The following is a 27,971-nucleotide window of genomic DNA, read 5'->3' as shown; positions in this document are numbered from 1 at the left end:
TATATGGCAAGCTTCATTCAGTGATTGAGACAAATATTTTTAACATTAATTGTTTTACAGTACTGACATTGAACGCTCCGAGCAGTTCCATCTTTACCAAAGTTAAACTTTTCCTTGGCATGAAACGGCAAATAATCAAACCAGTGCATGAAGCTGTTGTAGCCTCTCTAATCTATTTTATTCCTGCAATATATAGTCAGTAGTCACCCGCAACCCAGACCGTCGCGCCGCCGTTTAATTGTTGTTTAATATACATTCGAATGTAGAATATTCGTTGGTTCTTGGTTCCTTACCAGTCTTCTTCGAGCCTGGTCACTTAGTTTGTGAGGGAGGTTCAGCTCGAGGCAGATTTAAACAAGTGCCATACTCATCCCATGTCTTAATGATAAACTGCATATAATCCACTTCTATCCATCAGGTGCTGATCCCCATTTCTCTGTACGTGTCCATTGAGATTGTGAAACTGGGCCAGATCTACTTCATCCACAACGACTTAGCCTTGTACAACGAGCAGCTGGACTCCAGGATTCAGTGTCGGGCCCTCAACATCACTGAGGACCTGGGTCAGATTCAGTACCTTTTCTCTGATAAGACGGGAACTCTGACAGAGAACAAGATGGTGTTCCGCCGCTGCAGTATTTATGGGGTTGAATACCCTCATGAGGAAAATGGTAAGATCTGATGAAAGCTCTGGTGGGCTTATTTTCACAGTAATGAAGAACCAGAGCAAGATGATGTTTGATTATTGTTTTTAATAGAAACCAATTTCAAGTTGATGTGATCCTAACTAAAAGGCAGTCAGAGAAAAACACCTACGGGGGTCATTTTAACAGAAGTGCCTTGCCCAGGGACACATTGCCAGCGGATCGATCCTCTGAACAACGACCGTTCTCTCCACTCACCCACTTGCCCCCTTACTTACATTTTATTTTGCTCACATAATATATTATGCACAGCATACTACAAAGTGTGTTTGGATTCCAGATCTAGTGAGATTGTGTGGGAGACTGAGTTCCTCTTCACTGGAACTACATTTTAGTCTCAGAGGTTTACAAGATACGTGGCTGGTAATGAAAGGGTCCAATATTTCCTTCCATATGGAGCAAGATAATCTCTCATAATAGTCCAATAGGTTCTGTTACCATAAAATGTCTTTTGCAGCTTGAACGAAGCTGTATCTCCATCTCTCCATCGATCCTCTGATAGAGCGATCGACTCTAACCCCCCGATTTCATCACTCAATTGTTCTTCTTTCTCGTAATCAAGTGAACCACAGTTGATTTGCTTTGCTGCGGTACTTGCTCTGTGTGGTGACTATACAGTTGAATGTACTCGTGCTCCAGTATAAGATGTATGATTCTTTTAAGTGGAGTAAATGGTCCCTGTGTTCTGCGGTGTGTCAGCTCGGAGGCTGGAGGTCTACGAGGCAGAGAAGATGAAGGCGGCTGGTCGCTCTGTCACTCTGAAGTCGGCCTGCAGCGGTAGATCTCTGAGCTGCAAACACAGCTCTGTGTCTCTGCACACGCTCACTGCTGAGCAGGAGGAAGACGAGGAGGACCTGGTGTCCAGTCACAGCCGGCCCCGGACCAGTGCCTTCTGCAGCCGCGTGGTCAGACTCTGACACTCACACACACATCCATCATTACCAATCTGGCTTTTAATGGTGCGGATTTCCTCGCCTATAGTCTAATGAATTAATGCATATAATTATGTATCATTATTTCCCTGACAACATACTGCGTTTTCTATTCCTCCCAGTGCAAATTAGAAAAATAAACTCCAGGAACTTGATTCTGAGCACATGAACCCTTTATGTGTCTGTTCAGACGAAGGAGGTGGTACCAGATCCGGAGCTGGTGAGGAAGTTGAATTGGTTCTGCTCTTCTATGCTGGCTGACAGCTCCTGTGGGACTGCGGCCAGCCTCGAACTCACTTACATCCTTGACTTCTTCCTCGCTCTGGTCGTCTGTAACAGCGTGGTGGTTTCCTCGCCCAGCCAGCCTGGACACGTGGTGAGTAGATCTCATCTGTGAAGAACACGACATCACAGACTGCTGATTGATCCATATGGTGAAGGTCAGGATCAGTTTGTAAGGCGCGGGTCCACAAATTAAAAAGACAAGCAGTGATGTATTCCGCTTCAAAGCCACAATGAACAAAGCAAAGTATCTTTACATTACTTTTGGTTCAGTGTCTTTCTCCTTTGGGCCAGTCCTCTTCTTCCTTCTGTCTCTCGCACCAGCACACTCAAGTAAATCCGGCACCTCCCTTTCAGCTATGCAGCAGCCTTGGTACAGGGTGACTATTGGCATCGTAGTTAGTTAATGGGTTGTAGTCTTTACTGCAACCACTGGGAGAGGATGTGTCTTCCACTGATGACAGTCCCTCTCGTGACATCTCATTTCCCCCTCCAGTAGCTTGAGGGACACACAGGAAAAACACCCTACTGCCCGACTGTTTTTCTCGTTTGTTGACATCCACTGTAAAGGCGCATGGTCTGTGATCAGGTCCAATTTACGCCCAATGAGGTAATAGCGGAGGGTTTTGAGGGACCACTTAACTGCAGTTGCGCTCTGTCTGTCCACTGGTGGACGGTGCGCAAAAAGTAGTGGGCAATTCTATAGGGTGAAAAAATCTCATGGTGACGTTTGGGAAATAGGAGAGAAACTGGTCATTTTTTTCAGGAAATAAAGTTTAAAAAAAAAGTATATTCAGTCATTTTGTGCTGCTGCCCGGTACCAAGTGGCATCCAGCACCTTCTGTACCTGGGGCAGATGATTCTCACTATATCATCTCGCTACCATCTTTAGTTAGTATCACATCAACTTGAAACTGGTTTCTATTAAAACAACTATCATTGCTCTGGTTCTTCATTACTGTGAAAACAAGCCTACCAGAGCTTTCATCAGTTCTTACCATTTTCCAGTACCCCATAAATACTGCAGCGGTGGAACACCTTCTTGTTCTCTGTCAGAGTTTCTGTCTTATCGGATTATTTTTGATTTTAGAAAACCTTTTATTTTACTTTAAAAACAATATGAATGATCAACAAAAACATAGCAGTACAAATCAGTGGCTCCTCACATTGTATTGAAAGGAGGTTTGAAAACGAGTTCCTCTCCAGGCACGCAAGATAATATTTCATCGTAGTGTCATTTTTCATGAAAATCTTGCCTGTTATGCTTGCTATTGAAAAACCTAAAATCAATCCAGATTCTAGCTCTGATCCGTGCAATGAAAATATTGAGGGCGTCCTGCCCTACTCTGTCTTCCACTTTGTTTTTCAGGGCTACCCCTCAGAGCTTGTGTAGAAGTTCCCGCTTGGATACAGCGATTTAGAACGGTCCGCCATGCTGAGGGCTGTACTCTCAAAGCAGCGCCCACCCTACTGGGTTTCAGAGGCCATTGCCTAGAGATACAAGGCGAGCAACCAAGCTCAGCCGTTGAGAATCGAGCCACACTCTACCAGGAGTGTTTACTTTATTTATGCTATCTAAGAAAATGACCACAGCATTGTTCATCCTAGCAGCGGACTTCACGCTGATGTGACCGACTAGCTCTCCCACCACCAGGCTGCAGTCCTCCGCCGAACACCCAAAACACGCCGTGTTTTCTGGTCAGCTTGTGCAGATCCATGCTGGCGCTTAGCGCGGCGAGCAGCACGCGCTGCCTGACTGCACCAACCACAAACAAGAGGCGGACGCGGTTACAGAGAGGTGTCATTTGTGTTTTGACAACGTTTCATCTCATAATAATGGGGACGTCGTGGCGCAGGGGTTAGAGAAGGTGTGCTGGGAAGCACAAGGTTGGTGGTTTGATTCCTGGCTGCCCAATGTTCCATGTCGAAGTGTCCCTGAGTAAGACACCTAACCCCTAATTGCTCCCTGGGCAAAAATGTGAAAAAGCCATGGGTTTAAAGTGTAATGTGAGTCGCTTTGGATAAAAGCGTCTGCTAAATCACCTGTAATGTAATAATAATTTAGACTTTCTATCCCCTTTCTGTAGTGTGGAAATGGGCTTCTATAGTTGTGTGAATGCATCACTCCAGCCAATCCAAAGACGGGGTTTGTAACCAATCGGGTGTAGAGACCATGGTGACTGGCTCCGCCCCCTTTCTGTCAAAAAGAAAAACAGCGAGCGCGTAGAAAACACCTTTGAGCGCGAGCAGAGACTAATCTCGCGCGTAAACATCTGCGAGATCTGTGCTCGCTCGCGGACGCGCACCCATCGAATGACTGTGATTTGCCGCCATAAAAAACTCTGTGAACCCGACACCACCACAACACGCTCTCATACAACACTACCCCGAAAAAAAAGATCACAAACCACGCTCCATAGATAGGTAGATATTTACTTCATCACTTACTCATTTTTGTGTAGGTAATATGTTATTAAATTACACGTATAAATTATTGTATAGCTAATTTATTAATATAAGTAGTTATGTCTCGTTGTATTAATTTTCCTGTTATTGACGTGTCTAATGAGCAACCAGATATTCGAATATGTGTTTTAAAGCAAATATTCAAACGTCATCTTTGAGCAATTTGGACAGCCCTAGTGGGGTCACAGCACCTGGTCCATGAGCCATTGGAAGGTCGCAGGGGCTCTGTGCGTCCCAAATGTTAAAACGGTGACCTGAAAAGGCCTTTCACTTGCTGCAAAGGCTGTTTTCTCCTTGTGAGCTGGTTTTAGCATGTGAAATGTGACTGCTGCATCAAGAAAGGTTTGGTACAAATACAATAACTGGTATTAAATGTCATTTGTATGTCTCCTCCCTGCAGGTGCCTGACACGCAAACACCTCTCAAGTCCCTGGAGGAAATCAAGCTGATGTTTCAGCGCCTCACCTTCTCTCCTTTCTCTGCACTCTCCAGCCTGTCTCCTCCCCAGATCAAGGGCCGACCTCACAGCTTCGCCAGCAGGCTCTTTGGCCGGGGTAAAACCGGCTCCTTCAGCTTCTCCACACCTGCTAACAGCACCCCAGATGGGTCAGAACCAGACCAAGAAAGTTACCAGGAGACCACCAACTCCAGACTGAAAGTGGACATGTCCACCAGAGAGGAAGGAGGAGATGCTTCCAAGACAGAGGACAGCGAGACAGAAGATCATTTCAAAGGGGCAAGGACAAACCTTGATAGGGCTGGGGAGGTCGCTGAGGACCTGACCAGAGAAGTGGATTGTGAGCGAGACCCTGATGACGAACTGCTGTACGAGGCAGAGAGTCCCGATGAGGCGGCCCTGGTCCATGCAGCACATGCATACCGCTGCACCCTGAGGGGACGGTCTGCAGAGGGCCTGCTGGTGGAGCTACCAGGAATGGGACCGTTGGCTGTCCAGCTGCTCCACATCCTTCCCTTTGACTCCAACAGGAAAAAGATGTCAGTGGTGGTCCGCCACCCGCTCACAGGGCAGGTGGTGGTTTACACCAAGGGAGCTGACTCTGTAATCATGGACCAGACACCTAAAGGTGACTAACAGAACGCATATGGGTGAAGAACATTTGAAACATAATAATAATATTATCAGAAATGTTTGTCGGCTCACCCTCGTGTGGTTTTGGTCAGGTTCAGAGCCGGCTCAAGAGCTCTACAATCACATCCGAGAACAGACCCAAAATCATTTGGACAGCTATGCCAGGGAAGGCCTCCGCACCCTCTGCATCGCTAAAAAGGTAACGCTAGCTTTTGACCGTGTGATGGAGGGGGCTGTGGCTCAGGCTACAGCGAGTGGATGGGCGGGCCGTCGGCACGTGAGCGGGTGTGGTCGAGAGGTTGGGTTAGATTGTGAACGAATGGGCGTGCATGGGTTGTACTCGGTGTAATGTGCAGTGTAACTTTACCATTTGTGAATCATGCATACGATTCAGGTCTAACTGCATTTGTATTTTGTTCTAGATTTCTTTTAAGCCTACCCAGACTCCACAACGAATAACAAGATATTTTCAGTTAGAAATACTCTGGCTGGATAATATGGATAGTACTTTAAGATTTAGAATACCAACATACCTTATTTTCATGTACGACTTTACCGTCTTACAATTAAAATACATAGATATTGTAGCGGTTTCTTGTGCAACAAACTATTAGAGGTTTGTGCTTTTTTATACCAAGTTAACAATCATTGAACAGAAAGTCCATAACTTAAAGCCAGTACATCATTCGACTGCATTTCACCACCGTCCTTTAAGTATTCTTCTTCTTGTGTCCACAGAGCAGTGCTAGAGGGTATTTTATTTAGAAACATTTGAAAAAATGCAAATGTAGGGTGTGTAATGACATGAAGATTCCCGGTGTGTGTCTGAGCAGGTCCTGGAGGAGGAGGAGTATGAGGCTTGGTTGAAAGGACAGCAACTGGCAGAGAGCAGCATCGAGGACCGAGAAGAGCTGTTGCTGGAGGCCGCTCAGAGACTGGAGACCAACCTCACTCTGCTCGGTAGGAACTGACACAGGACCACTTTCAGATCACAGCAACACCACTTACAAGACCCCGTGTGTACAGGCACCACGGGGATCGTGGACCGACTGCAGGAGGAGGTCCCAGAGACCATTGAGGCGCTGCAGAGGGCCGGGATCAAAGTCTGGATCCTCACTGGAGATAAAAAAGAGACGGCCATTAACGTCGCCTACGCCTGCAAACTCTTCGGTCCCAACGACAGACTGCTGACAGCCGACTGTGGGAGCAAGGTCAGCGGCTAACGGGATTGCAGCTCTTTCCTAAAAAGTTCACGTTTATCTACAGCAATGCCTTTGTTCAGCATCAGGAATCAGGAAACATTCATTGCCATAATATGTCAGACATACAAGGAATTTGACTTGGCGGTTGGTGCATAACAGCATACAGCACAACAGTGCACAAGGAATAAAATAAAATATAATGCTATGGGTTAGTAGTATAAGGCTATGGGTTAGTTTAAAAATGGAATAACGGTTAAAGTTAAAAATGTTAAAAAATTTAAAATAAAGTGCACCAGCGAACAGAAAGTGACAAGTTTCTGTGTCCCTCTCTGCTTGTTTATCCCGATCCATGGCTAGCGTGCATTTAAGTCTCCTGTCGTCATTCTGCTAGTACTAAACGCTCAATCAGACGTCTGTGACACGGCCGGTTTACACCAGGGGTGTTTCTTACGGCTGCCGCATGCGTCTGCGTCTTCATCTTTACGCACCGTTGCGTCTTTACGCACTGGTTTCACTTCCTGGTTGTAAAGTCTTGCGTGTGTTGCAGAGCGATTCGCCTCCAGAACAACAGGTGGAGTCACGTGTTTTGTTAAAGACGACCTAGAGAGTCACGTCTGTGTGTGGAAGTCACTGGTTGCTTTATTTATGTATCATAGACTTTATTGCCCCGTGCATCCACACTGCTGCTTTTCATCACGGACACATTTGTCCTGTATTTTCCTCCACAACTAACATCCGCGAGCAAAAGTCCGTCCCGCGGGAGAGATTTGCTCGCTCGCGGAGCGTGAACTTCCTCGCTCGCGAGGTTAGTCTCTGCTCGTGCTTTAAGGAGTTTTCTACGCGCTCGCTGTTGTTCTTTTTGACAGTGAGGGGGCGGAGCCAGTCACCATGGTCTCTACACCTGATTGGTTACAAACCCCGTCTTTGGATTGGCTGGAGTGACGCATTCACACAACTATAGAAGCCCATTTCCGCACTACAGAAAGGGGATAGAAAGTCGGAATTATGAAATAAAACGTTGTCAAAACACAAACGACACCTTTATGTGACCGTAGTGGAGCGTTTACCATCATTACCGGCACATTAAGAGCAATGCGTCCAGTTATTGGAATCTTGTGAGTGAGACATACTGGTGCTACAGGTAATTCGTTTTGTCTAAATTTGATTTTGAAGCTAAGAGCCGTCGGGGGTAATCATGAGAAGCTAAAGTCATCTAGAATTTAAATGTACGCATCAGTAATTTTAGGGTTCTCTCCCGTGTCAGGATGCATATGCAGCTCTACTGGACGAGCTCAAAGTTGCAGAGCAGTGTGGTGAGGACAGTTCGAGTCCTGCTGGAGAATCCTCCCCAGGCTTCATCCTGGTTCTTGATGGCCTGACCCTGGAATGGGCCCTGCAGGAGGAGCAGAGGAGCGACTTCCTGGAGCTCAGCCGGAGATGCAAGGCAGTGATCTGCTGCCGGTCCACCCCACTGCAGAAGAGCAAGGTGGTCCAGTTGATCCAGGACCAGCTCGGGGTTATGACCCTGGCTGTAGGTAAGATTAGGTGTAAACAGATGTCCCCCCCTTAATGGGGCCTAGTCAATCATATAAGACAGACAGAGGAAAACATGATATGGATCAGTCAAGGCACCTGTCTTCAACATCAGGATGCTGTTGTGTAAAGGTCAGGTCACGAATTTTCCAAGAAAGGTTACACCCAGAGTTCTCGAGACATTAACAATTTGCACCTCAACAAATTCTCCCCCAACACCTTCCTGAATCTATTTATTAGCTCATTTTTTCCCCATTAGCACATTTCAGGTGTAAGGCAGTCCATACTTTCCCCCTGGCCTGAGACAGGCTTGTATTAATCAGGCCTTGCGTGCTGGTAGCAATGACCTTATTACAGTATGTGGTTTGGTACAGATGTCAGCGGGAGGCTTTAAACAAGCTTCTTCCCTGTCATTTTTAAAAACTACTTGATCATATCTCCCCAGTATTGAATCTTGCGTGAACATTTTTCTGTTTTGGACTGACTGTTTGCTTTCAATAAACTTCGAATGATCTCCTCTGTAGCTGATATGAAGGGCTCCTCTGATGATTCTGTAGCTCCCTAACTTGGGACTCATTTAATTTCCCAAAACTAAACTATATTGGATTGCATGGAGGGAGCAGTTATGGTCACACCTGCTAATGGCTGCTTGACAAATACAACTCTTTTATTATGCAATGTACTTTGTACATACTTCATCCAGGTGATGGAGCCAATGATGTGAGCATGATTCAGATGGCTGCTGTGGGCGTTGGGATATCGGGTCAGGGGGGCATGCAGGTAATGACACTTACATCGTTTCTACTTCATGTTCGTTGGGGGTAAAATCCAAGGACACGTTCCACAGTGCAGTAAGGTTTGTAACTACATCACTACAAGGTCACAAGATGCAGCTAGTAGGTTGTGGCCATATTAACATCCGTGCAATATTCTAGTTGCACGTATGTGATATTGTAGTACTCCTTTTGAATCACCAGAGCTTTGTTGGGTCATATTCACGTCCCGATTTGTCTTTCCCCAGGCTGTGATGTCCAGTGACTTTGCTATCTCCAGGTTTAAACACCTGAGGAAGCTGCTGCTTGTGCACGGCCACTGGTGTTACTCTCGTCTCGCCAACATGATCCTCTACTTCATCTACAAGAATGTGGTACGAGTTTTGTTTCTGTGTGTGGGACTGTTTTACTAAATAGCTTGATTTAAGTATCGGTGGCTTTAACACTCAAGGCCAGACAAGGCCAAGCAACAATAATTCCTACTCACCTGTAGAATGTGAACTGCAGTCAGCTGCTGTTTCAATTTTGGTTGTTACCTCTTATACAAAATAAGATTCCCTTCATGCAAAGCTGTGTAACTGATGAAGTCTCTGCCTGTCTGTCGGTTTGTCTCTCCCTCTCTCTCTGTCCACAGATGTATGTGAATCTGCTGTTCTGGTATCAGTTCTTCTGTGGTTTCTCTGGGAGCGTCATGACCAATGCCTGGGTGCTCATCCTCTTCAATCTGATCTTCACCTCCATTCCTCCCCTCGTGTATGGCGTCCTGGACAGAGACACGCCTGCTCACTCTCTGATGGAGCTGCCTGAACTCTATCGCCAGGTGCAAACCTCCAAGGTGTTTCCATGCGACTCACACCAAGCTGCATCACGGCGGATATTCTTTACTGTTTTTCTTTATTCATTAGTCATTCTTTTTTTGATATCATTATTCCTAAAGAAGGAGAACCTTTTAAAACATGAAGTTTAAGCTCTTCTGAGATCCTGGATCATATCAATATTATTTTGTCAGATCTCAACCAGTTATCATCTTCTTAAAAGTCCACCAGTTTAAGATCCCTCAATTACTGCATGTGGAATAATTAGGAGAAGCAGAAGGATTAGGCATTTAGGAGTCAAAATACAGGTTTAGCAAGGCGATGAGAGATGCTACGACTGTACTCGGAGATACTAACAGCTCTCAGCAAGTGACTGCTTCGGTTTGGAGAGGCTTCAAACACCTCACACCCACCCACACCTCAACTACACCCCAAACCCCCCCCCCCCCTCTCCATGAATGACCTCTGCCTAGCAGACCAGCTGCTGAACGAGTTCTACTGCAGATTCGATAGACAATGTCCTGACTCATCCCCCCACAGCTTCACCAACCTGCCCCAGACATCCCCCCCCATCCTCCCTCACTGAGAGCAAAACACTCGACTAGATCACGACTCTTTGCTGTCCTGCTCCTAAATGGTGGAACGAGCTCTCTGAAGACACCAGGACCACAGAGAGCCTTCACATCTTCAGACTAAAGACACACCTCTTCAGACTCTACCTTGACTAAAAACACTAACAAATTATAGCACTTAAATTGTACTTATAATGGCACTTAGCGTATTTTCCGCACTTTAAGGTGCACTTAAAAGCCTTTAATTTTCTCAAAAAACGACAGTGCGCCTTATAATCCGGAGTGCCTTATATATGGATTAATTGGTTGATCCATACTAGTTGTTCAAGGCGCTCTGCCAAACATGTCGGCGGGAGCAGACGCACCTCGCAGCATCGATCGGACCCTGAAAGCACACCAGTCTCCAGTCAGTGGGATATAGATATGATGTCTGGTTTCTTGCAGTTCGTTCAAAAACAGCACAACGTTTTATGCACTTATTATCTGCATCCAGGGTCCAGCTGCCCTGCATATATGCTTTTGCAAAAAATGGCCAAAATTCCCGAGCTTAACTTTCCTTGGTTTCCGGGAAGGTTCTGGAAATTTAACAAAAATGTTCTGCTTGTTACTACGCCTCCTTGTAACCGTGGTTCACAGCTCAACTGAGACTGTTGCAGTTGCTACAGGATCAGGCGTTTAGAAGTGAGGACTGCTCTTCTTTCTGTACAGCTGCACCTCCAGCCACCAGTCCTTTAAGTTTGCTGATCACACCACCCTCATTGGACTGATTTCTGGTGGAGATGAGTCCGCCTACAGGTGGGAGTCTGACAATCTGGTGTCGTGGTGCAGCCAGAACAACCTGGAGCTCAACGCTCTAAAGACAGTGTGTCTTGGCGGTTGTAGATTTCTGAAGGAACGCAGCCCCACCTGGCCCTATGTGTGATACCCGTGTCATCACTTTCCTTTAGTTTCCTGGGCCTCTTTTTGAGGCAGGTGAAGAAATTCAACCTGCCAAAGACAACGGCCATCATTGAGTCCATCCTCTGCTCCTCCATCACCGTCTGGTACGCTGCAGCCACAGCCAAGGACAAGGGCAGGCTGCAGCGTGTCATTTGCTCTGCAGAGAGGGTGATTGGCTGCAATTTGCCGTCCCTCTAAGACCTCCAAGACTCTGAGGCGGCAAAGGAAGATTGTAGCTGACCCCCCTCACCCCGGACACAGATCTTTTGAGCCCCTTCCCTCTGGCAGAAAGCTGCGGTCAATCAGGACCATGACCTCCCGCTAACACTGTTGACAACCGAACCGTACACAGCCGTAACAACTGATGTTGCTCTTCAGCAGGCAACAGAATTTAATTTTACACCCTATTGCTAAGCGCGTAGCGGTCAGAGCTACTTGTGTTACCTGTCCAGAGATTGAGTCATGGTTATAACATTTTAGGACAATTAATAACCCACAGCAAACGCTCTTTAACAGGGTAAAACACTACAACACGACAGTTTGTGACAAATAAGCAATTTGTAACACTAATAATTGTACATTTATAAAATTACCCCGCCGAACAGCTATCACCACTGACCCAGACCCAACATCCCCATGACGCAGATACATCTCAATACATACGTGTTTTAAGGCACTTATCTGTTCATTTTGGCGTGTATATTTTTATCTCATTTTACATACAATTCTTGTATGTGTAACATGGCAATAATCACGCTTCTGATCTGATTTAGAAGGACTAAGTGAGTATATTCTCTGCAGGTCTATGTTTCCTACATGTTCTGGATCACAGTCCTGGACGCGTTTTACCAAAGCCTCATCTGCTTCTTTGTGCCTTACTTTGTAAGTACACTGCGTCGCTCGCATCCTTCAGTTCTGTCACCTAGCTCCTGCATCACTATATTTATTCCAATGCTGTTTATATGAGTGGTCGCCTGCTAATTTAGCAGCATGTGTACTCTAACACTGCACTGTCTGACTGACAGACTTATCTAGAGGGCACCACATGTCTTGTCTCATAGTTGAGACCCTGCTCATACACTTGGTCCCATTCCAATGGAGCTCTGTTGTGGTCTTAGGCTCTAGCAGGTTCCAGCGTCAGTGTTCTGTCTTTCGGCTCTCCCATCAACGCCTCAGCTCTCCTCATCATCCTGCTGCACCAAGTCATCGAGAGTCACACTCTGGTAAGACCAACTGCTAATTCCATCGGTTGTTTGTGTGTGAGTCCAGACAGGAGTTGTTACTGTTTGTATCACTATTAAGGAAACCGCTTCTGTTTTGCAGACGTGGATTCATGTGCTGGTGTTGGTGCTCAGTGGCGGTCTCTACTTTGGCTTTGTGCTGCTCTTCAGTTTGTTCTGTGTGACCTGCAGCCCCCCCACCAACCCTGTGGGGGTGGAGACCCTCGAGATGAACCAGCCTCTTTTCTACGTCATATGTGTTGTCACTACTGTGATGGCTCTGTTACCCAGGTACACACCCTCAAACTACACCTTTTACACATTGCTCTTGAAGTCAGAATGGGGCAGAAAGGCCTTCAATCTACAAAAAGAATACAGCTGCTTTCTTGTTGTTATAGACAAGTTTCCCGGGCACTTCCGGTTTACTTCCTGTTTCTGCCAAGAACTTCCGGCGCAGGCTGAGTAGTGGTGTAAAAATGGCTTTGGAATGGCAACATTCGACCGAAAATCTTGTTAAAAATGGTGTTTTGACCATTCCGCATCCAAGTAAGGTAACATCATGGGCGGACAACATGTCGATATGGCCCAGCATCACAACATCCAAGATCTTTTCTTATTTTATTGATTCCATGGCGGTGGATGGGAATGCAATTAATAACCTGAAAAGCTCAGAGGCGTTTCAGTACCTCCATTCTGACAAAGTGGGCTGTGTACTTTTACACGATATGGGCATATAACGGCCGATGTTCAACCAAGCCAGTCCGTTAACAATTCAGCGCATAACGCCTGGGTTTTGGTTACCAAGACGGGAGATGTGGCGACTGCAGGCTGTACCTGTAGCCATGCAGCCGCCGTGCTTTGGAAGGTACGTTAGCCCATCTTATGCTTGTATTAAGATGTTTGTATGTATCCGTGTGTTAATATATAACAGAACACGAAGAGTAATAAAAAGAAAAAGTAATCCCCTCTAGCCTGCCTGCACTAAAAGCATTTAACCCGTCAAAGTCGACTGACGAGCGTCAAAGTGCGCACCCCTGACATATCTATTAATAGCTTCGGAATGGATGAAGGTATTAACTTACTTTTTTTTCTATGAAAAATATATTATCCTTCCGACCAAACATTCAGCAATCGTCACGAGTCGTTGCAACCGTGAACAGCACAATATGTCCCGGAGCCGTGTCGGCGTGTAACACCATCCATAGTTTACTTTTTCTGCATGCTAACAAAGGACGCTAACTCGCTATCCGGAAGTGCTTGGCAGACACAACCGGAAGTCGTTGGCAGAGTGAAAGGCCAATGGCGGCCCGCCTATTTCACTCAGGAAACTTGTCTATTGGGTTTACGTTGCTCATTAAACTGTAATGCAATGTGTGCTGGTCTATTGCTGTTGTGCATGTGGGCGCTCCTCGTTTAGCCTGCTGTAGTGGAAATTGATGCCAATTAAAGAGAAGTCCTAAGGTGAGGTCGAGATGAGACACATACAGCCGAGAAGCCGTTACGTCCATCGTCTCTTTCATAATCTTTGTTAATCTTTTAAGTTGTGTTTCCTTCCTTCATTTGGATTCTAGCTTAGATTTAAATGCACATCCGAGTACAACTTCTAGTGCCTTTAAACATCAAACAACGTGGGTTTCATGGGTTTTTGTGGGTTTACGTCAGTCAGTGAAATACCTGTACTCATCACAGAGTGTGTCTGCTCACGCTGCCTGTACAGGTACTGATATCGCTACTTGAATCTCAAATGATCCCTAACATAGTTAGTAGTGAAGGAGGAGCAAGTATCAGAATGGATCAGAAAGATCACGTGACCGCGTGCAGCAGGTTTTTCTGTTTCTCATCAGACTGCTGCAGCGTACTAACCGGTCTGTGGCAGGAGGGAAACAATAGTAGGGCATAACATATTCACCTGCATTTTATCATCATATTTGAAATAACTAATTGGAGATATAATAGAATACAGATTATTTTGTTGCCAATTAAAAATCAAAATGCAGACACCAAGAAAACTAAGTTACTATCAGACCTCATGCATCGTTTTGGAGGACTGCCTCACACTGCTCTGCATGTCGTCCTCTGCAGGCTGTTTCTACGAGCGCTGTACAACACCGTGCACCCCTCTGCTGTTCTGGAATCAGCTGGGATGGATGAAGTGGACTCGGAGACGTATCGCAGCAACATGCAGCGCTGGAACCTGATCCATCCCAGAGCCAACAAGCTGCTACTGTGTGCCGACAACCCCGGCGTCGAGCCCAGCGCCGCCTCAGTGGTCTCCTGACAACACACACACACACACACCCCGTAAGAAGAATAACCTAAAAGTGGACATGCTGATGCAGACAAGTTTTTCATCGCTCCACTCCCCAGCTACGTATCTGCTGTGCTGAGAGATGTCAACAGCCAAAGAAGTGATAAGGAACTAATAATTAAGCTGTTGGATGTTCTCCTCAGGGACGGAATTTGAAAGTTGAACATTTGTTCGATATCTTATCAAGGATTTGCAGGAGCAGAATCCGCAAACTTCATTGAGACCATTTTTTACATCATGAAATCATGACTTTATTAATCTTCAGACACTCACAACTCTCACAACGAGCATCTTACTGCAGTGGTGATTGTGCCAATAATTAGTTGCACATCCAACAACGAACAAAGTGAAGAACATGACATGCTACAGCGTGGAGCTAACTCTGACGTTGGGCTGCATCTCAGGTAAAGTCGGATCAAATCAAAGAAAACGTCCCCAGTAGCCTCCGGTTTCTGGTGAAAACAAAAAATGAGGGGATGTATGCCTGGAATGGAAGACAACCAAATGGACAAACTCATTCTATATTCCACAGGTAGAAAATGACGAAGACTGGTTGTAAATTATTCTTAACACATGATCCGTGACCATAATTCTGTTGATACTAGACAACTGACTGCCATGTTTGTTGGGGATTTTGCAGTAATGACTCCTTTTGAAATAAATACTTTAACCATCCGTCTTCAAAACATTAACCACCCCAGCAGAGGGACGCTGTGTTTTCCACTCAACGTAGTCTGGAATAGAAATGCTGTCCAGCAGCTAAAATTCCATAACAGCAATGTTATCCATGGTTTATGAGCGCGTTTGGTTATTAGCAAGTATGAAACCAAATCCTCATTATTAATGTCAATAACATTATTCCAAAAATTAAAAAACATTTCATCCCATATTTGGGGAGCTTTGGGCTCCCTGATACAATATAAACCATAAACTGCATGACCCCCGAAAAGAGTTCATTTTGACAACACTAATTAATGTTAGAATAATTAATACTCGACACCGGTGTAAAATCAGGACATTTAACAGGAGACCGTGTTGACACACATACAAGTCATGTGCCAAGCCTACTCGAAGGTCTTCTTTTCCAGCCACCACACACATCCTGGGATAAGGTAAACAGGAAGGATTTGCGCACGCACAATGATCTCATTGTACGAGGACCGTACAATGAGATCATTGTGCTCATAATCCTTATGAGTCACTCAGCGTGGTTACATGGATTCGAATAACTGGCTTAGTCGGACTGAAATCGAATGATGACCTTTGTCCGACTATGTGCGGTCCGACTACGATCCGACTAACACGCCTGGATAACTCGATCCGATCCAGTTGATAGTTCGACTATTGCGGCATGTAACGGTGAATCGGATGAGGAACTGGACTTTGCGTCTTTGCGCGTGCTTGAGATCCCGACGGCGTCTTCTCTCCGTTATCAAATCAGCCAATAGCGCCATTCGCTGTGCTCATATTAACATCATGCAAAAATAGTAGAGGGATGTAGCTTCACCTTGCTCTTCGTTCGCCATCTTTCTCCTAATGTTGATGTTGTTGGTTGTTGTTGGTCGTGGTGAAGAGGTCAAGCAGAAATGGCTGTATCAGTAGTTGTAATGAAAACAGCGCCACCTATCGTATCGGATATGACATGCTTTCGGCCAATGATTGGATTTGTTCACTGCCATAAGAGAGCATAGTCCGACCGAGCAAAAATTTGAATTATACCATCATGTAAACACACTGACTGAGAAGACAACTTTGACGGGGTACTCCATGGACCGGCTACCAGCCAAGACGACACAGAGACAAACAACCATTCACACTCACGTCCACACATCTACGGGCAATTTAGAGTCACCAATTCACCTGATCCCCAACGCATGTCTTTGGAGTGTGGAAGGAAGCTGGAGTACCTACAGAGAACCTCCGCTGACACGGGGAGAACATGCAGAGGGCCACTGGGTCAGAGGCGAACCCAGGACCTTCTTGGTGTGAGGCGACAGTGCGAACCACCACGCCAACCCTGGGTCCATTCCATTCCCTCTCAATATCAGTAGTTGGTAAAGCAAAAAAATTGGCTATGGAACAAAAGAAACAATTTTAGTAAAGAAATAAGTGTAATGAAACTATCAAAGATACTTCTTTACATACTCATGCAAACATTTTTTTTAATGAAGTCATTTCAATTTAGACCGGTTAAAACGTTTGTGGCGCTGTGTCCCATGTAGCTTGGCAGCGATAAAAGAATCCTTCACCCCAAGAGAAAAGGTCACAAACACTTTGAGCCCTCATTTGATTGGACACAGACATATCTGCTGACATTACGTACATTACATACATTTTTAAATAAAGGGGCAGTGTAAGGTCCAAAAAAGTATTGTGTTGCCATAGAGGGTTAGGATATTATTTTCTTAGATTAAAAAAAACAACAACTGTATTCCTCGATGACATAAACCACATGTTACACACCCAACGACACTTTGGTCCAATCAACACTCCGATTGATTCAATAGGAGACACGATCTCCTTCAAGCCAACCGGCACCCAGCTCCTCTGCAGCGCCAACACAACCAAGCCGCCCGCTTCCTACACGCTGCCGATGCACTGGCTGCCGATCCGGACTCTGGCTCCTCCCCTTGCTGTTCGCCTTCAGCTTTATCTTCTCCATCGGTTGGCCTGAATGTAGCACTTGAAGCCATTCAGCATGTCTGATGGTTGATGGAAGCTCCTTGCGTGACTCCTTCAATGTTGGGGTTGTGCCAATATTGTAGAATACACGATTGAGGACAGAATGAGATACTGAGAGTACTATATTCTTCTGTAAACACTGTCTCTGGCTGTAAGTACACTTTGCAGCAGTGTCCGGAGGCTGGAGCAGACTTCCTCTTAGGCGTGTCTGCCTCTTGCGCACAGCTTTCACTTCTACGAGACTGAGTCGGAACATGCTGACATGAGTCTATACAGCGATACGTCTGTCGACGAGTTGGAGACTTTGGGGTAAGCGTGCGGGACTAGCGTTACTTCACATGTCAAGCTTTCTCTTTCTATGTCTGATAGAACATGATAGAGAAACCAAACCACACTGTATCTCAGTGATGTCGTCCGTAGGAGTGCGACCTAGATCTTATCATTGATACTTTTAGAAAATAAGAGAATTTACAAACTGTTGACTGTCTCGGTCAAACCAACTCCTGGGTATTAGTGTCGTGAACTGGATACTTTATAGAGTACTTTTGAATATGAGGCCATGCTTTACACTGATTGTATCTGCTTTGACTATGTAGCGAACTGGAGGAATTTAAATGGAGCTCACAGCAGGACGGCACTGAGCCACTGACCTTTGTCGGATAGAGTGTAAACCTGCTTCTAAAACAGGATTTGTGAAGTAGAAAAAGAGGGGAGTTGGTTTAGCTGGGCCTGCTATTCTGCCCCTTCATGCATGTTAACTATACCGTGCTTTACACACTCAGATGGCGCTTTTTTTTATACACCCTCAGCAACTCTATGCAAATAATGCACTTTCACTTCCCTCTAGCATGTCAATTTTACTCTGCAGCTGCTTGAGGGTGTTTGGCAGCAACAATCATCCCCATTTTGTCTGACAACCAATAGTTGAGTCTGTTTATCCAAATGACATGTTTCATCATCTCTCGTATTTATCCCGTTTCTACTCCACAAGGGGTTAATTAAACTTGGTCTATTCATAAACTGCAGATGCCTTCCACCTCACCAGCTGTCAAACTATCAGTTAATAGTCCACAGCGTGGTTTCCCCTGGTCCGACTGGGCCTTGCTGAGTGAGTCGGGGAGCATTCTAAAGGTCGATCTGAGTTGATCCCGATCCTACGGATCACATCTGTGCTCTATTTGGGATACAAATACTCACAAAGCACCTTAATGCAGTGCATGCGGACATTGCTCTTTCTTATGTCAGTGTTCGTGTCTGATGTGAACACGGAGTAGAAAAAAGGTCCAGAGACCCCGTTTGACTTTATGGCTTTTGGCTGTGGGGGTCTCCAAACTGTAGTTGCATCATGTATTGGAAATGATCGGTCTGGGCCATTGACGTCCTGGGTCGCTGTAATGCAAGTTTGTGAAGGTCAGTCACACGGTCTTTAAAGATTGTTCCAATTTAGATGAGATCTTTTTCCAAAGTAAATGGAGTAGATCACGATTGACTCTCGTTCATCAGAGTAGAGGTTATGCAAATGCAAAGTTTCATTGGGCAGAGGAAGAGTTACAGATGAGTCTTGTCAATTTCATTGAAGGTGGTACCACTATGATCTGTCCCGTCATGCTGCAGAGGCCCTTCTCTTGTCCAATGGGATTGTTGGAAGTTATCTTCTCAGAAACAGTAACAAGGGACCTTCCTTCTTCGCCCTGTCCGTCAGGTCAGTTCGTCTGAAATGTTCATTCTAAATGACAACCTTGTAACCTGGTAACCTAACATTGACCACCCTACATTCCAATTGTGTAATCATTTGTCAGAAATAAACACTACCAATTGACCAAGTTAAACTGTTGTTTGTTTGTCATTGGGTATTTAGGGCGAAGGATTCTGTAAAGCATTTTCATGTGACACGCAAAGACAACGGTTATAGGTTTGGCTTCAACGAGTTTGCAACCCTTCAAGACTTTGTTAACCACTTTGCTAACCAGCCTCTGCTTGGCAGTGACACAGGTATGTCGAACCTCAGCAAGCACACGATCAGCTCATACAGAGAAGCAACACCTTTGATCTATTAATTCAAGATTCTTTGAGCCATTTTGAAGCCAAACTGGAAATCAATTTTTCTACAAATTTGTTCACAATTGTGACAATATGAGAAGGCAGTAGGTTGGAATTGTAAAGAGTAGATTAAAGCTTAAAAAAATGATAGTGACATAAAAGATGCGAGACGGCCAGCTCGCAATGTCCCAATAACAAACTGATGGAAGCATACAGAATAAACTGAGGCATACACAATGAACTGAAGGAGAGATATTTACTAAAACGCAGTAAAGGGTTAGTGATCCAAGTGAGCGTAATTAAAAAGGTATGAACACACTGAGGTATTTACCCTACAGTCATTTCAAGCTGTTGATTTTCCATTGTTATATCCACTCCACACAAGTCCAAGGACACCCGTGTTGTTGGATGTTGCATTTCTTCCGTGTGCTTTTGTGAGGTAGTCAGGCCTGTGACCCGCCCTTTGCCTCTGAACCAGGAACCCTGATGGTGCTGAAGTGCCCGTACCCATGGCGTGTGGAGGAGCCATCCATCTACGAGTCAGTGAGGGTTCACACGGCCGTACAGACAGGCCGCACAGAGAATGATCTGGTACCGAATGCACCATCGGTATGCCGCCTACTGCACGCTCACATCGGTCATGTGACCAAAGTAACCTAACAGGAAGGATTCCTTTGAGGAACCCAATCCTAACCCACATATCAGTCTCCAACAGGAATGGTGCTGTTGGCCTTTTGTCATCAGACAACAGGAGCTGTGTGTGTTGTAAACAGTAATTTGGTGACCTTCAGAACCAGTGGCCACTTACATGTCTGGACTTTCGGAACATCATAAACCATTCAATGCCTTAAAACCCCCCAAAAAACACCAGAGACCATCTCTGACAGTGATAGACTTTACCATCTCCTATCATGAACAGAACAACCATGACATCATGTGAGGCGGGGAGCCATAGCGGTTTGAACTGAACCGAAGTGACCAGCCCATCACTAATGAGCCAAACAACATTGTTTTCCAATGAAGCGACGTGAGATGTGGTTAAAAGCTTAAAAACTCAGTTTCTCTACTAACACAAAGTGTTTTCCTTTCAGCTGGGCACGAAGGAAGGCTATCTGGTGAAACAGGGAGCGTTCGTGAAGGTAAGACGTATCAGCTTTTAGCCTTCCATAAATCTGTGGATGCATGTTAGCGGTGAACACAGAGCACTTACTAAAGATGATGCTACACATCTGTTGCAGAGCTGGAAACAGAGGTGGTTCACACTGAACAGATATGAACTCAAATACTTCAAAGACAAAATGGTGAGGTTCTCTTGACACAGTGTGTTTGGTTTCTCAGCTTCACTTTGGATATTTCACTCCAGTATGCGGATGGAAATATTGTAATAAGCTGCTTCTGGTCACAGCAGACGGGACTTGTTGTGTGGGCTTGTTGTGCGGGCTTGTTGTGCGTACCTGTAAGCTGCGGCGTGTCTCTGTTGCAGTGTGAGGAACCCATTCGGACCCTGGATCTGAGAGCCTGCTCTGCAGTCCAGTTTGACTACTCTCAGGACAGAGTCAACTGCTTCTGGTAGGTGGTGTCGGGGATCACCACTAACATCATACACACGAAGATGTGGAAATTAAAACGCAAACACCTCACATGTATGAGTCATACTTTTAATTGACAAGAATTCACATGTACTCAGCAGTCGCCAGGTTGAGTCTCTGTTAGTTCCGGTCATTTTCATAAACACTTTCCCAGTGTGCGACCACCTCGTTCACAATACATGTCATCATTCACCTGTTCACACAGTGATGACAGGAGCTTCCATGAAAGGTTCCAGCTGTCAATTAGATCCATGTAACCATTTACACCCTTCATACAGAGATGGCACAGCCTTTAGGGCAATCTGGGGTTAAATATTTTGCCCAAAACACCTCAACGTGGATGACAGGAGCTGGGTTTCAAACTGACAACCTTCTTCCTGTGATTATACTGCCAGCAGGTGTGGCCAGATTTAAAATTGGAATTTAGTGTGTGCATGCTTAGTGAAATTGATTGAATACTTGGTAGTAAAACCTGTTGGTAATTAAGTTTCACTTTTTTGGGGAGTTTATCTTGTGCCAATGTGAGGGTCTCGGGACAGACGATGTTGCATGTGTACAGACTGTGAAGCCCTGAGGCGAATTTGTGATTTGCAAATTTGGGCTCTACAAAAAGGAATTGAACAAAATCTTCAAATCTGGGAGGTTCCTTGGGCCTCTTCTATGTACTCAGATTTGTAGTTCTTTCCATAGATTTTCTATTGGATTCAAGTCAGGTGATTGGCTGGGCTGTTCTAGCAGCTGTATTTCATCATCCAGATGTGTTCCATTCGTCTTCCATTTTTTCACAGAATTGTCTAAATGTTGTGCAGCAAACTATAAAGAAGCTTCCACATGCTTTTCCCTCAGCTATAGAGCACTGTGTGGTGAGCATGCATGTCAGCTACAGCATTGGAGAGCATTACTTGCTGTACAATTGATCCCGTTAATTCCAGGTCCGGAATCCTCGACGAGAATTATTCATGGAGCACCTGGTCGTGGTCGGTTTATGGTGAAATGTTTTCTACTTCCAGATTATAGCCCCTCGCAGTGCTCACTGGAACAAGTTTAGAACTCTTTCTGTAACCAATGCAGCGCTTTGCTTTCACCCATCATAAGAGGTTTCTTGGTAATGAGACGCCTTTATATCTGCAATCAGTTGGGACTGACCCACCTGATAATCAATTTGCATGACAGGGGGCAGGATTTCTTTCTATATACTTATACATTACAGCTTGTGTCTTGGCTTTCCATTCCTTTTTGCACATCCCTTTATCATTTATTTAATTTATTTTCTATGTCTGGATTACTGGGGTTGTTACCGACTGTCAATAGCCCCTCTAGAAAGATATTTACAGAGAAAGATGTTTACGTGTTCTATGGTTCAATGTATTTTACCAACTTCATGATTATAGAAGCCCAGCATAGAAACACACCCACGGCATATAAGAGCATTACGGACCAAATGTGTTTCAAAGCAAATGCATATCTCAAGTTCCAACACTGCAGTCTGTGGCCACAGTGAGATGTAAAAGGGGAAGTGGAAGTAGTAAAATAACCCAATGAAACAGAGGGAGGGGGAGAAGTGCACATGAACTATGGCTTTACAGCAGTGACACTACTACAGCTATTCCCAAACTGTTTGCTCTTTACCCGATTCCCAACCCTAATTTAACTGTAGGAAAACTTTATTATAACCATCAAATTCCAATAACTAACTAAATAGAACCGTAGATGGCTGTTTGGATGACTGCCGCTGCTGGTGTCTTTATTGTGGGTCTGTTTATTTTGTAAACAGTGGAATAAACGGTCACTGGATCATAAATCAGGAGACATTTGGTAATTATGTGATCACAAATTATTATTTATTTTAAACTATTCAAATCAGGACAAAAAAAATGGAAGATGGAAGTCTGCATATGTTATTTTGTTGTAACACTCCTCCAGCTTTGTCTTCTGATAATAGTGTGAACAAACAGACTAAAGTCTGGTAAACATCCTGGGCCTGATAAGTCTCTGGCCACATTCTCCACACTGATCTACAAAGATGAAAATGTGTGCTCTCCTGATGTCCACAGCCTGGTTTTTCCTGAAAGAACTTTCTATCTCTGTGCAAAGACGGGTGTGGAGGCAGACGAGTGGATCAAGATCATCAGGTGGAAGCTGGTGAGTTTGTTGGGACTGCGTGTTGGTACTCAGTGCTGGAAGGAAGTGGGAATTTTACCCATAACTTAAACTGCTGGAGGAAATATTAACGATAATCACTGTAAATAGAGAAATTACAAAGTACTGGCAAGAAAAATGTTGAAGCACATAATCATCGACCTGCATAACCTTCACTGCATGATGTCTATCTGGCAGAGAAGGAAGCTTAGCCGCATTATCCAAAGTTAAGAAATGAATCACAATACCTATATGCGGTGAGGAAGTGATGTGGTGGAAGGTTCCGGTTGCCAGGCAGGAGTGACGGGGAATCCAGGGTGAATGTACTAGAGGCAGAGACAACAAGTACATAAACAACTACAACAAGCAGACTGATTTACTACTGCAAGCACACATACAAATTATGGCTAACGAATCGGCAGGGACAGGATGTCAGGTCTCGGCTTAAGTAGTGTTGTAGACAATGTGTTGGTTGCAGATTTAGAACAAGTGGGAGTGGGCACGGTGATCCGGGACCTCCCACCTCAGCAACCGGAACAGGTTACGTTCAGAAACTAAACAGACTGATACTGTAGAAGAAGTAGAAACTTGGAATTCGGGAATAATAATAATTCAATTTTTGTTCCATGCTCATTGTGCAGGAACTAAAAATATCTAACATATATTGGAAAGCATTTATGTTTGATTGTTGCTTCCAATGATTGAAGCAGGTGCAACACAGAAGAGTCGCATTAGGCACGAGAGCATATCGTTTTTCTACCCTGTGGCAGAACTCTTTCCTGCGTAAAATAAAGACAAAGCGAAAAGAATCAGAATCATTTGTTGATTCATGACGTGCACACAAGTGTTTTTCGCAACCAGCAGTGAGTCTCTCTTCATTTGCAGTCACAGACACTCAAAGGCCAATGACTGCGTATGGAAGGAATCCTCGAGTTCATGGAAGAGTCAAGTCAGCTGGAGGAAGAATACAGAACAGTCAAACATGAACAGTAAAGTGGGACACTAACTAACTACTACTGTACCGCTTTGCTATATAAAATATGTGTAACTTCTCATGAGGGTCTACTCTCTGCTTTTCTTTTCCAATGGATGTTGTATATGACCAGAACCAACAATGTCTGAGTGTGTCTGTCGGCCTTTTCTGACTCACCTGACCTGTCCGGGGATCTCAGCTCCATTGGTTCCTACTCAAACAGAAGGAAATAATGTATTAGTTGTATTTTGAAAATCTGAAGTTGATTTATATTTCAGGTGGCAAGACGGTCTCTGTGAAATTGGGTAAGAAAAACTCGTCACCCTACATCAGTCTGGCTCAGTGACATGTGTGTAAAACAGGCTTCGATCCACTCACAACAATTGTTAGTTACCGTATTTTCCGCACTATAAGGGGCACCGGATTATAAGGGGCACCTTCAATGAATTAGGGCGGCACGGTGGCGTGGTTGTTAGCACTGTCGCCTCACAGCAAGAAGGTCCTGGGTTCGATTCCGCCCAGTGGCCTTTCTGTGTGGAGTCTGCATGTTCTCCCCGTGTCTGCGTGGGTTCTCTCCGGGTTCTCCGGCTTCCTCCCACAGTCCAAAGACATGCTCTGGGGATCAGGTTAATTGGGGACTTTAAATTGCCCGTAGATGTATGAATGTGAGTGTGAATGGTTGTGTGTCTCTGTGTGGCCCTGCGATTGGCTGGCGACCAATCCAGGATGTACCCTGTCTATCGCCTGAAGTTGGCTGGGATGGACTCCAGCCCCCCCGACCCTGTGTGCAGGATAAGCGGTTTGAAGATGGATGGATGGACCTTCAATGAATGACCTATTTTAGAACATTTTTCACATATAGGGCGCACCGGATTATAAGGCGCATAAGCTACTGCAGTCAAACGTTTGACGTCGGGGCGGGTGGATGGGGGGGGGTTGTTGATGGTATGAAAATCAAAAGTAAAACTGAACGACCTGCCCCTCTTTATGAAGTGTGCACTCAGGGAAAGTCTATCCGAACCAGGAACAGGGAGCCTGATGTAAGAGCCAAAGCAGCTCTCGAGTGTGAACACACTGTTGAGAGGATAGCATAATATGCAAGATTGTTAATGTTGTTATATGACCTTTTAAGGACAAAGAACCATTAAGGGTTTAGGATAGGAAAGAGAAGACCCATATATCCAAAGTGTGTGCCTTATAAGTGAGACCAAAGACTTTTTGATAATCTAATCAGCCATATTAAAGAAATGCTCTGTGGCTTTATTTAGGCGTAACCTGGGTATTATAAGAGGTATACAGTCATCCTTATTGACACACTTATACATGTGCACGTGTTCTTTGTTTTTCTTATTTTTGTATGTGCATGTCATTTAAACCTGTAAAATGCAAAACATAAATGGTTGTGTTGTGTTAAGAGACAGAAGTGACAGCAGTTCTGCGAAGAGATGAGATACTACGTTTTTGAAGTAAATAAAACAGAGTTTGATATGAGCATTTAAAGATTTTTTGAAAAGTTTCTTTGACTGAGACCCACCGCCCTCCTGCGAGGGGGACGGTGACCCCCGGGTCAGGCTGAGGTAACATTTGCACCCACTCACTTCATAACAAACGCGGAGGGAGAGGCCGGGCAGGTCCCGCGTTGCTTGGAGGAGATGAGCAGTGGTCCGCTCTTAGCGGAGCCTAAATTATCTTTCCGAGCCATAGATAAAATCAAACTTAGCGCCGTGTACAACCAGTATGGATCAACCGATCAACCATTTGATCCATATATATAAGGCGCTCCGGATTATTAGGCACTGTTGTTTTTGAGGAAGTTAAAGCCTTTTAAGTGCGCCTTGGAGTGCGGAAATGCGGTATATTGACTTTAATACTACAAGAGGGCGCCCCGTTTGTTGAACAACGACAGGCGGACAAGAGCAGCCGTTTGGAGCGAGAGCCTTATTGTTTTATTAATCTGTCCGTTTAAATTGTTTGTGCTTCATCATCTAATGTTTCACATAACTAATGTGCCGAATCATACATATTTTTATATTAATGTCAAATTTTTACAAATTGAAAATTAAAAAACATTTATTTATTGTAAATGACCTCTCGCGGCCCACCTGCAGTACCTTCGCGGCCCATCAGGGGGCTGCGGCCCACACTTTGAGAATCGCTGATCTAGTGCATAAAAAAACTAAGGCGGGTTAAATTAAAAAAATGTCACTGTGACAATAGAAGGTGATTCACATCTACAAAGACAGCAGAACTGACTAGAAAGCACACATCTCCACTGTGGACACGGTGTGAGGGACCGTGGCGGCATAGTGGCCTAAAGGAAGTTGTACTACCTCAAAAGTCCTGTTGTAAAGCTCAGTTCCGGCTGTGAAAAAGTTGAGGCTCTGAATGAGTTGTTCATAAGACCATTACCCTGCAACATTACCCGTGTGTGTGCGTGTGCGTGTGTGTGTGTGTGTGTGTGTGTGTGTGTGTGTGTGTGTGTGTGTGTGTGTCGTGTTGGAGGCTGAAGATGACTAGTTCACTGCCCTCTGGTGGTGAAAGCATGCACTACAGCACAAGTCATACAAAGAGGAGCCACTGCATGCATTAACAAGCATTAACCCGACTTGTAACATACATGAGGAAATGTGTTCTAGTGTTACATTGTCATGTGTAAAGGCTTGATTGAGTTCATACAGTTTGATGGACAAGGTTTGACAGCCAATGGGAAGTGCTGGAATTGACATTAAATTAAATTCATAATATTTTGTATAGCCCAAAATCACAGATTTGCCTCAGAGGGCTTTACGGTCTGTACACATGCGACCTCCTCTGTCCTGAAACCTTCACATCAGCACAGATTGTAGGGAGAATGTCACAGGAAAGACCCCAAATGCCTAAATCTTTTAAGGCATATGCAATGATAATAACATTAAAAAATGGTTGATTTTCATGACCCTGTGTGGTCAGTGTGTGGAAGTGTTTGGACTTAGACACCATTTTTCAAAATAAAACTCCAAATGATTTAAACGGAAGCAGTCCATCTTTGGTTGAAGTGTAGAGCCTGTTGGAAGAACTGCAATAATGTCGTGTCATAATCAGAAGGGATTTAGTCAAAACCAGATGAGACTGTTTGTACCATAAGATCTGTGGATGACGTGTCAGCTGAGATAAGACGTTGGACCAGTCATGTCTCATGACGGTCAGGTGTGTGTCTCAGGATAAAGAACATGACGGTCCTCGTACAATGAGATCTTTGTGCGTGCGCAAAACCTCCCTGTTTATGATACCGTATCCCAGGATATATGTTGTCGCTGGAAAAGGAAACTCTGAGCAGCCTTGACAATTGACAAAATACACTTGTTAGCCAGAGAGTTTGATGGCGAGGTGTTTCCTGTGTCCTTGCTAGTGCACGACAAATACAGCGGATCAAGACTTGGAGCTGATGCAGACTGTTGAGTTTGCATGTAGGTGATTGCTGGGAGCATGCGGACCAGAGAGGTGTCCATTCAAGTGAAGGACACCATTATTATGCTGAAAGAAAAAAACCCTGTCAGGCAGAAACATCCACAGTTTGGTCTGAGGAAGAAGGAATCAACCAAAACATTGGTCCTTGGAACAGACAGGCCTATTTATTCTATTGGGAATTTGAGAGTTGATCAAAATAAAACAGAAATCCCAGGGATATGGACATCCTGTGTAATCTACATTGTCATATTGCATTTGTCTTTGT

The 27,971-nt window shown here is 44.8% G+C and overlaps 2 protein-coding genes across 7 annotated transcripts in view; both read left to right on the top strand.

Moving 5' to 3' along the window:
* The window catches only part of atp10d (ATPase phospholipid transporting 10D), a 30,989-nt gene extending 15,478 nt beyond the window's left edge, over window positions 1–15,511 (top strand). For 2 of the 3 annotated variants that reach the window (XM_040200534.2, XM_040200531.2), the window contains 15 exons: window positions 419–671; window positions 1,404–1,609; window positions 1,827–2,012; window positions 4,785–5,469; window positions 5,567–5,673; window positions 6,308–6,434; window positions 6,501–6,685; window positions 7,941–8,211; window positions 8,913–8,989; window positions 9,231–9,356; window positions 9,617–9,817; window positions 12,110–12,190; window positions 12,427–12,531; window positions 12,632–12,819; window positions 14,611–15,511. In XM_040200534.2, the coding sequence (XP_040056468.2) occupies window positions 419–671; window positions 1,404–1,609; window positions 1,827–2,012; window positions 4,785–5,469; window positions 5,567–5,673; window positions 6,308–6,434; window positions 6,501–6,685; window positions 7,941–8,211; window positions 8,913–8,989; window positions 9,231–9,356; window positions 9,617–9,817; window positions 12,110–12,190; window positions 12,427–12,531; window positions 12,632–12,819; window positions 14,611–14,806 (2,994 nt within the window). In that variant the 3' untranslated portion in view covers window positions 14,807–15,511. The remainder of the gene's footprint in view (window positions 1–418; window positions 672–1,403; window positions 1,610–1,826; window positions 2,013–4,784; window positions 5,470–5,566; window positions 5,674–6,307; window positions 6,435–6,500; window positions 6,686–7,940; window positions 8,212–8,912; window positions 8,990–9,230; window positions 9,357–9,616; window positions 9,818–12,109; window positions 12,191–12,426; window positions 12,532–12,631; window positions 12,820–14,610) is intronic. The other variant, XM_040200533.2, reaches the window with a different exon arrangement.
* Window positions 15,512–17,035: 1,524 nt separating this feature from the next.
* Window positions 17,036–25,759, top strand: dapp1 (dual adaptor of phosphotyrosine and 3-phosphoinositides). Of its 4 annotated transcripts, none has more exons than XM_078089023.1 (9): window positions 17,036–17,827; window positions 19,098–19,220; window positions 19,377–19,510; window positions 20,037–20,149; window positions 20,650–20,697; window positions 20,797–20,859; window positions 21,042–21,127; window positions 23,242–23,289; window positions 24,172–25,759. In XM_078089023.1, coding segments are annotated over exons 1-8 (615 nt in total). In that variant the 5' UTR covers window positions 17,036–17,780; the 3' UTR covers window positions 23,243–23,289; window positions 24,172–25,759. The 4 variants fall into 4 exon arrangements, with proteins under 4 accessions (XP_077945149.1, XP_040056057.1, XP_040056058.1 ...); XM_040200123.2 differs by having other exon boundaries at window positions 23,202–23,289; XM_040200124.2 differs by having other exon boundaries at window positions 20,037–20,167.
* Window positions 25,760–27,971: the final 2,212 nt, after the last annotated feature.

This window comes from Gasterosteus aculeatus, chromosome 15, assembly GCF_964276395.1.
Source record: "Gasterosteus aculeatus chromosome 15, fGasAcu3.hap1.1, whole genome shotgun sequence".
Classification (NCBI taxonomy): domain Eukaryota; kingdom Metazoa; phylum Chordata; class Actinopteri; order Perciformes; family Gasterosteidae; genus Gasterosteus; species Gasterosteus aculeatus.
Note: the sequence above shows the minus strand (reverse complement) of the source record. Positions and strands in the feature narration are given on the sequence as shown.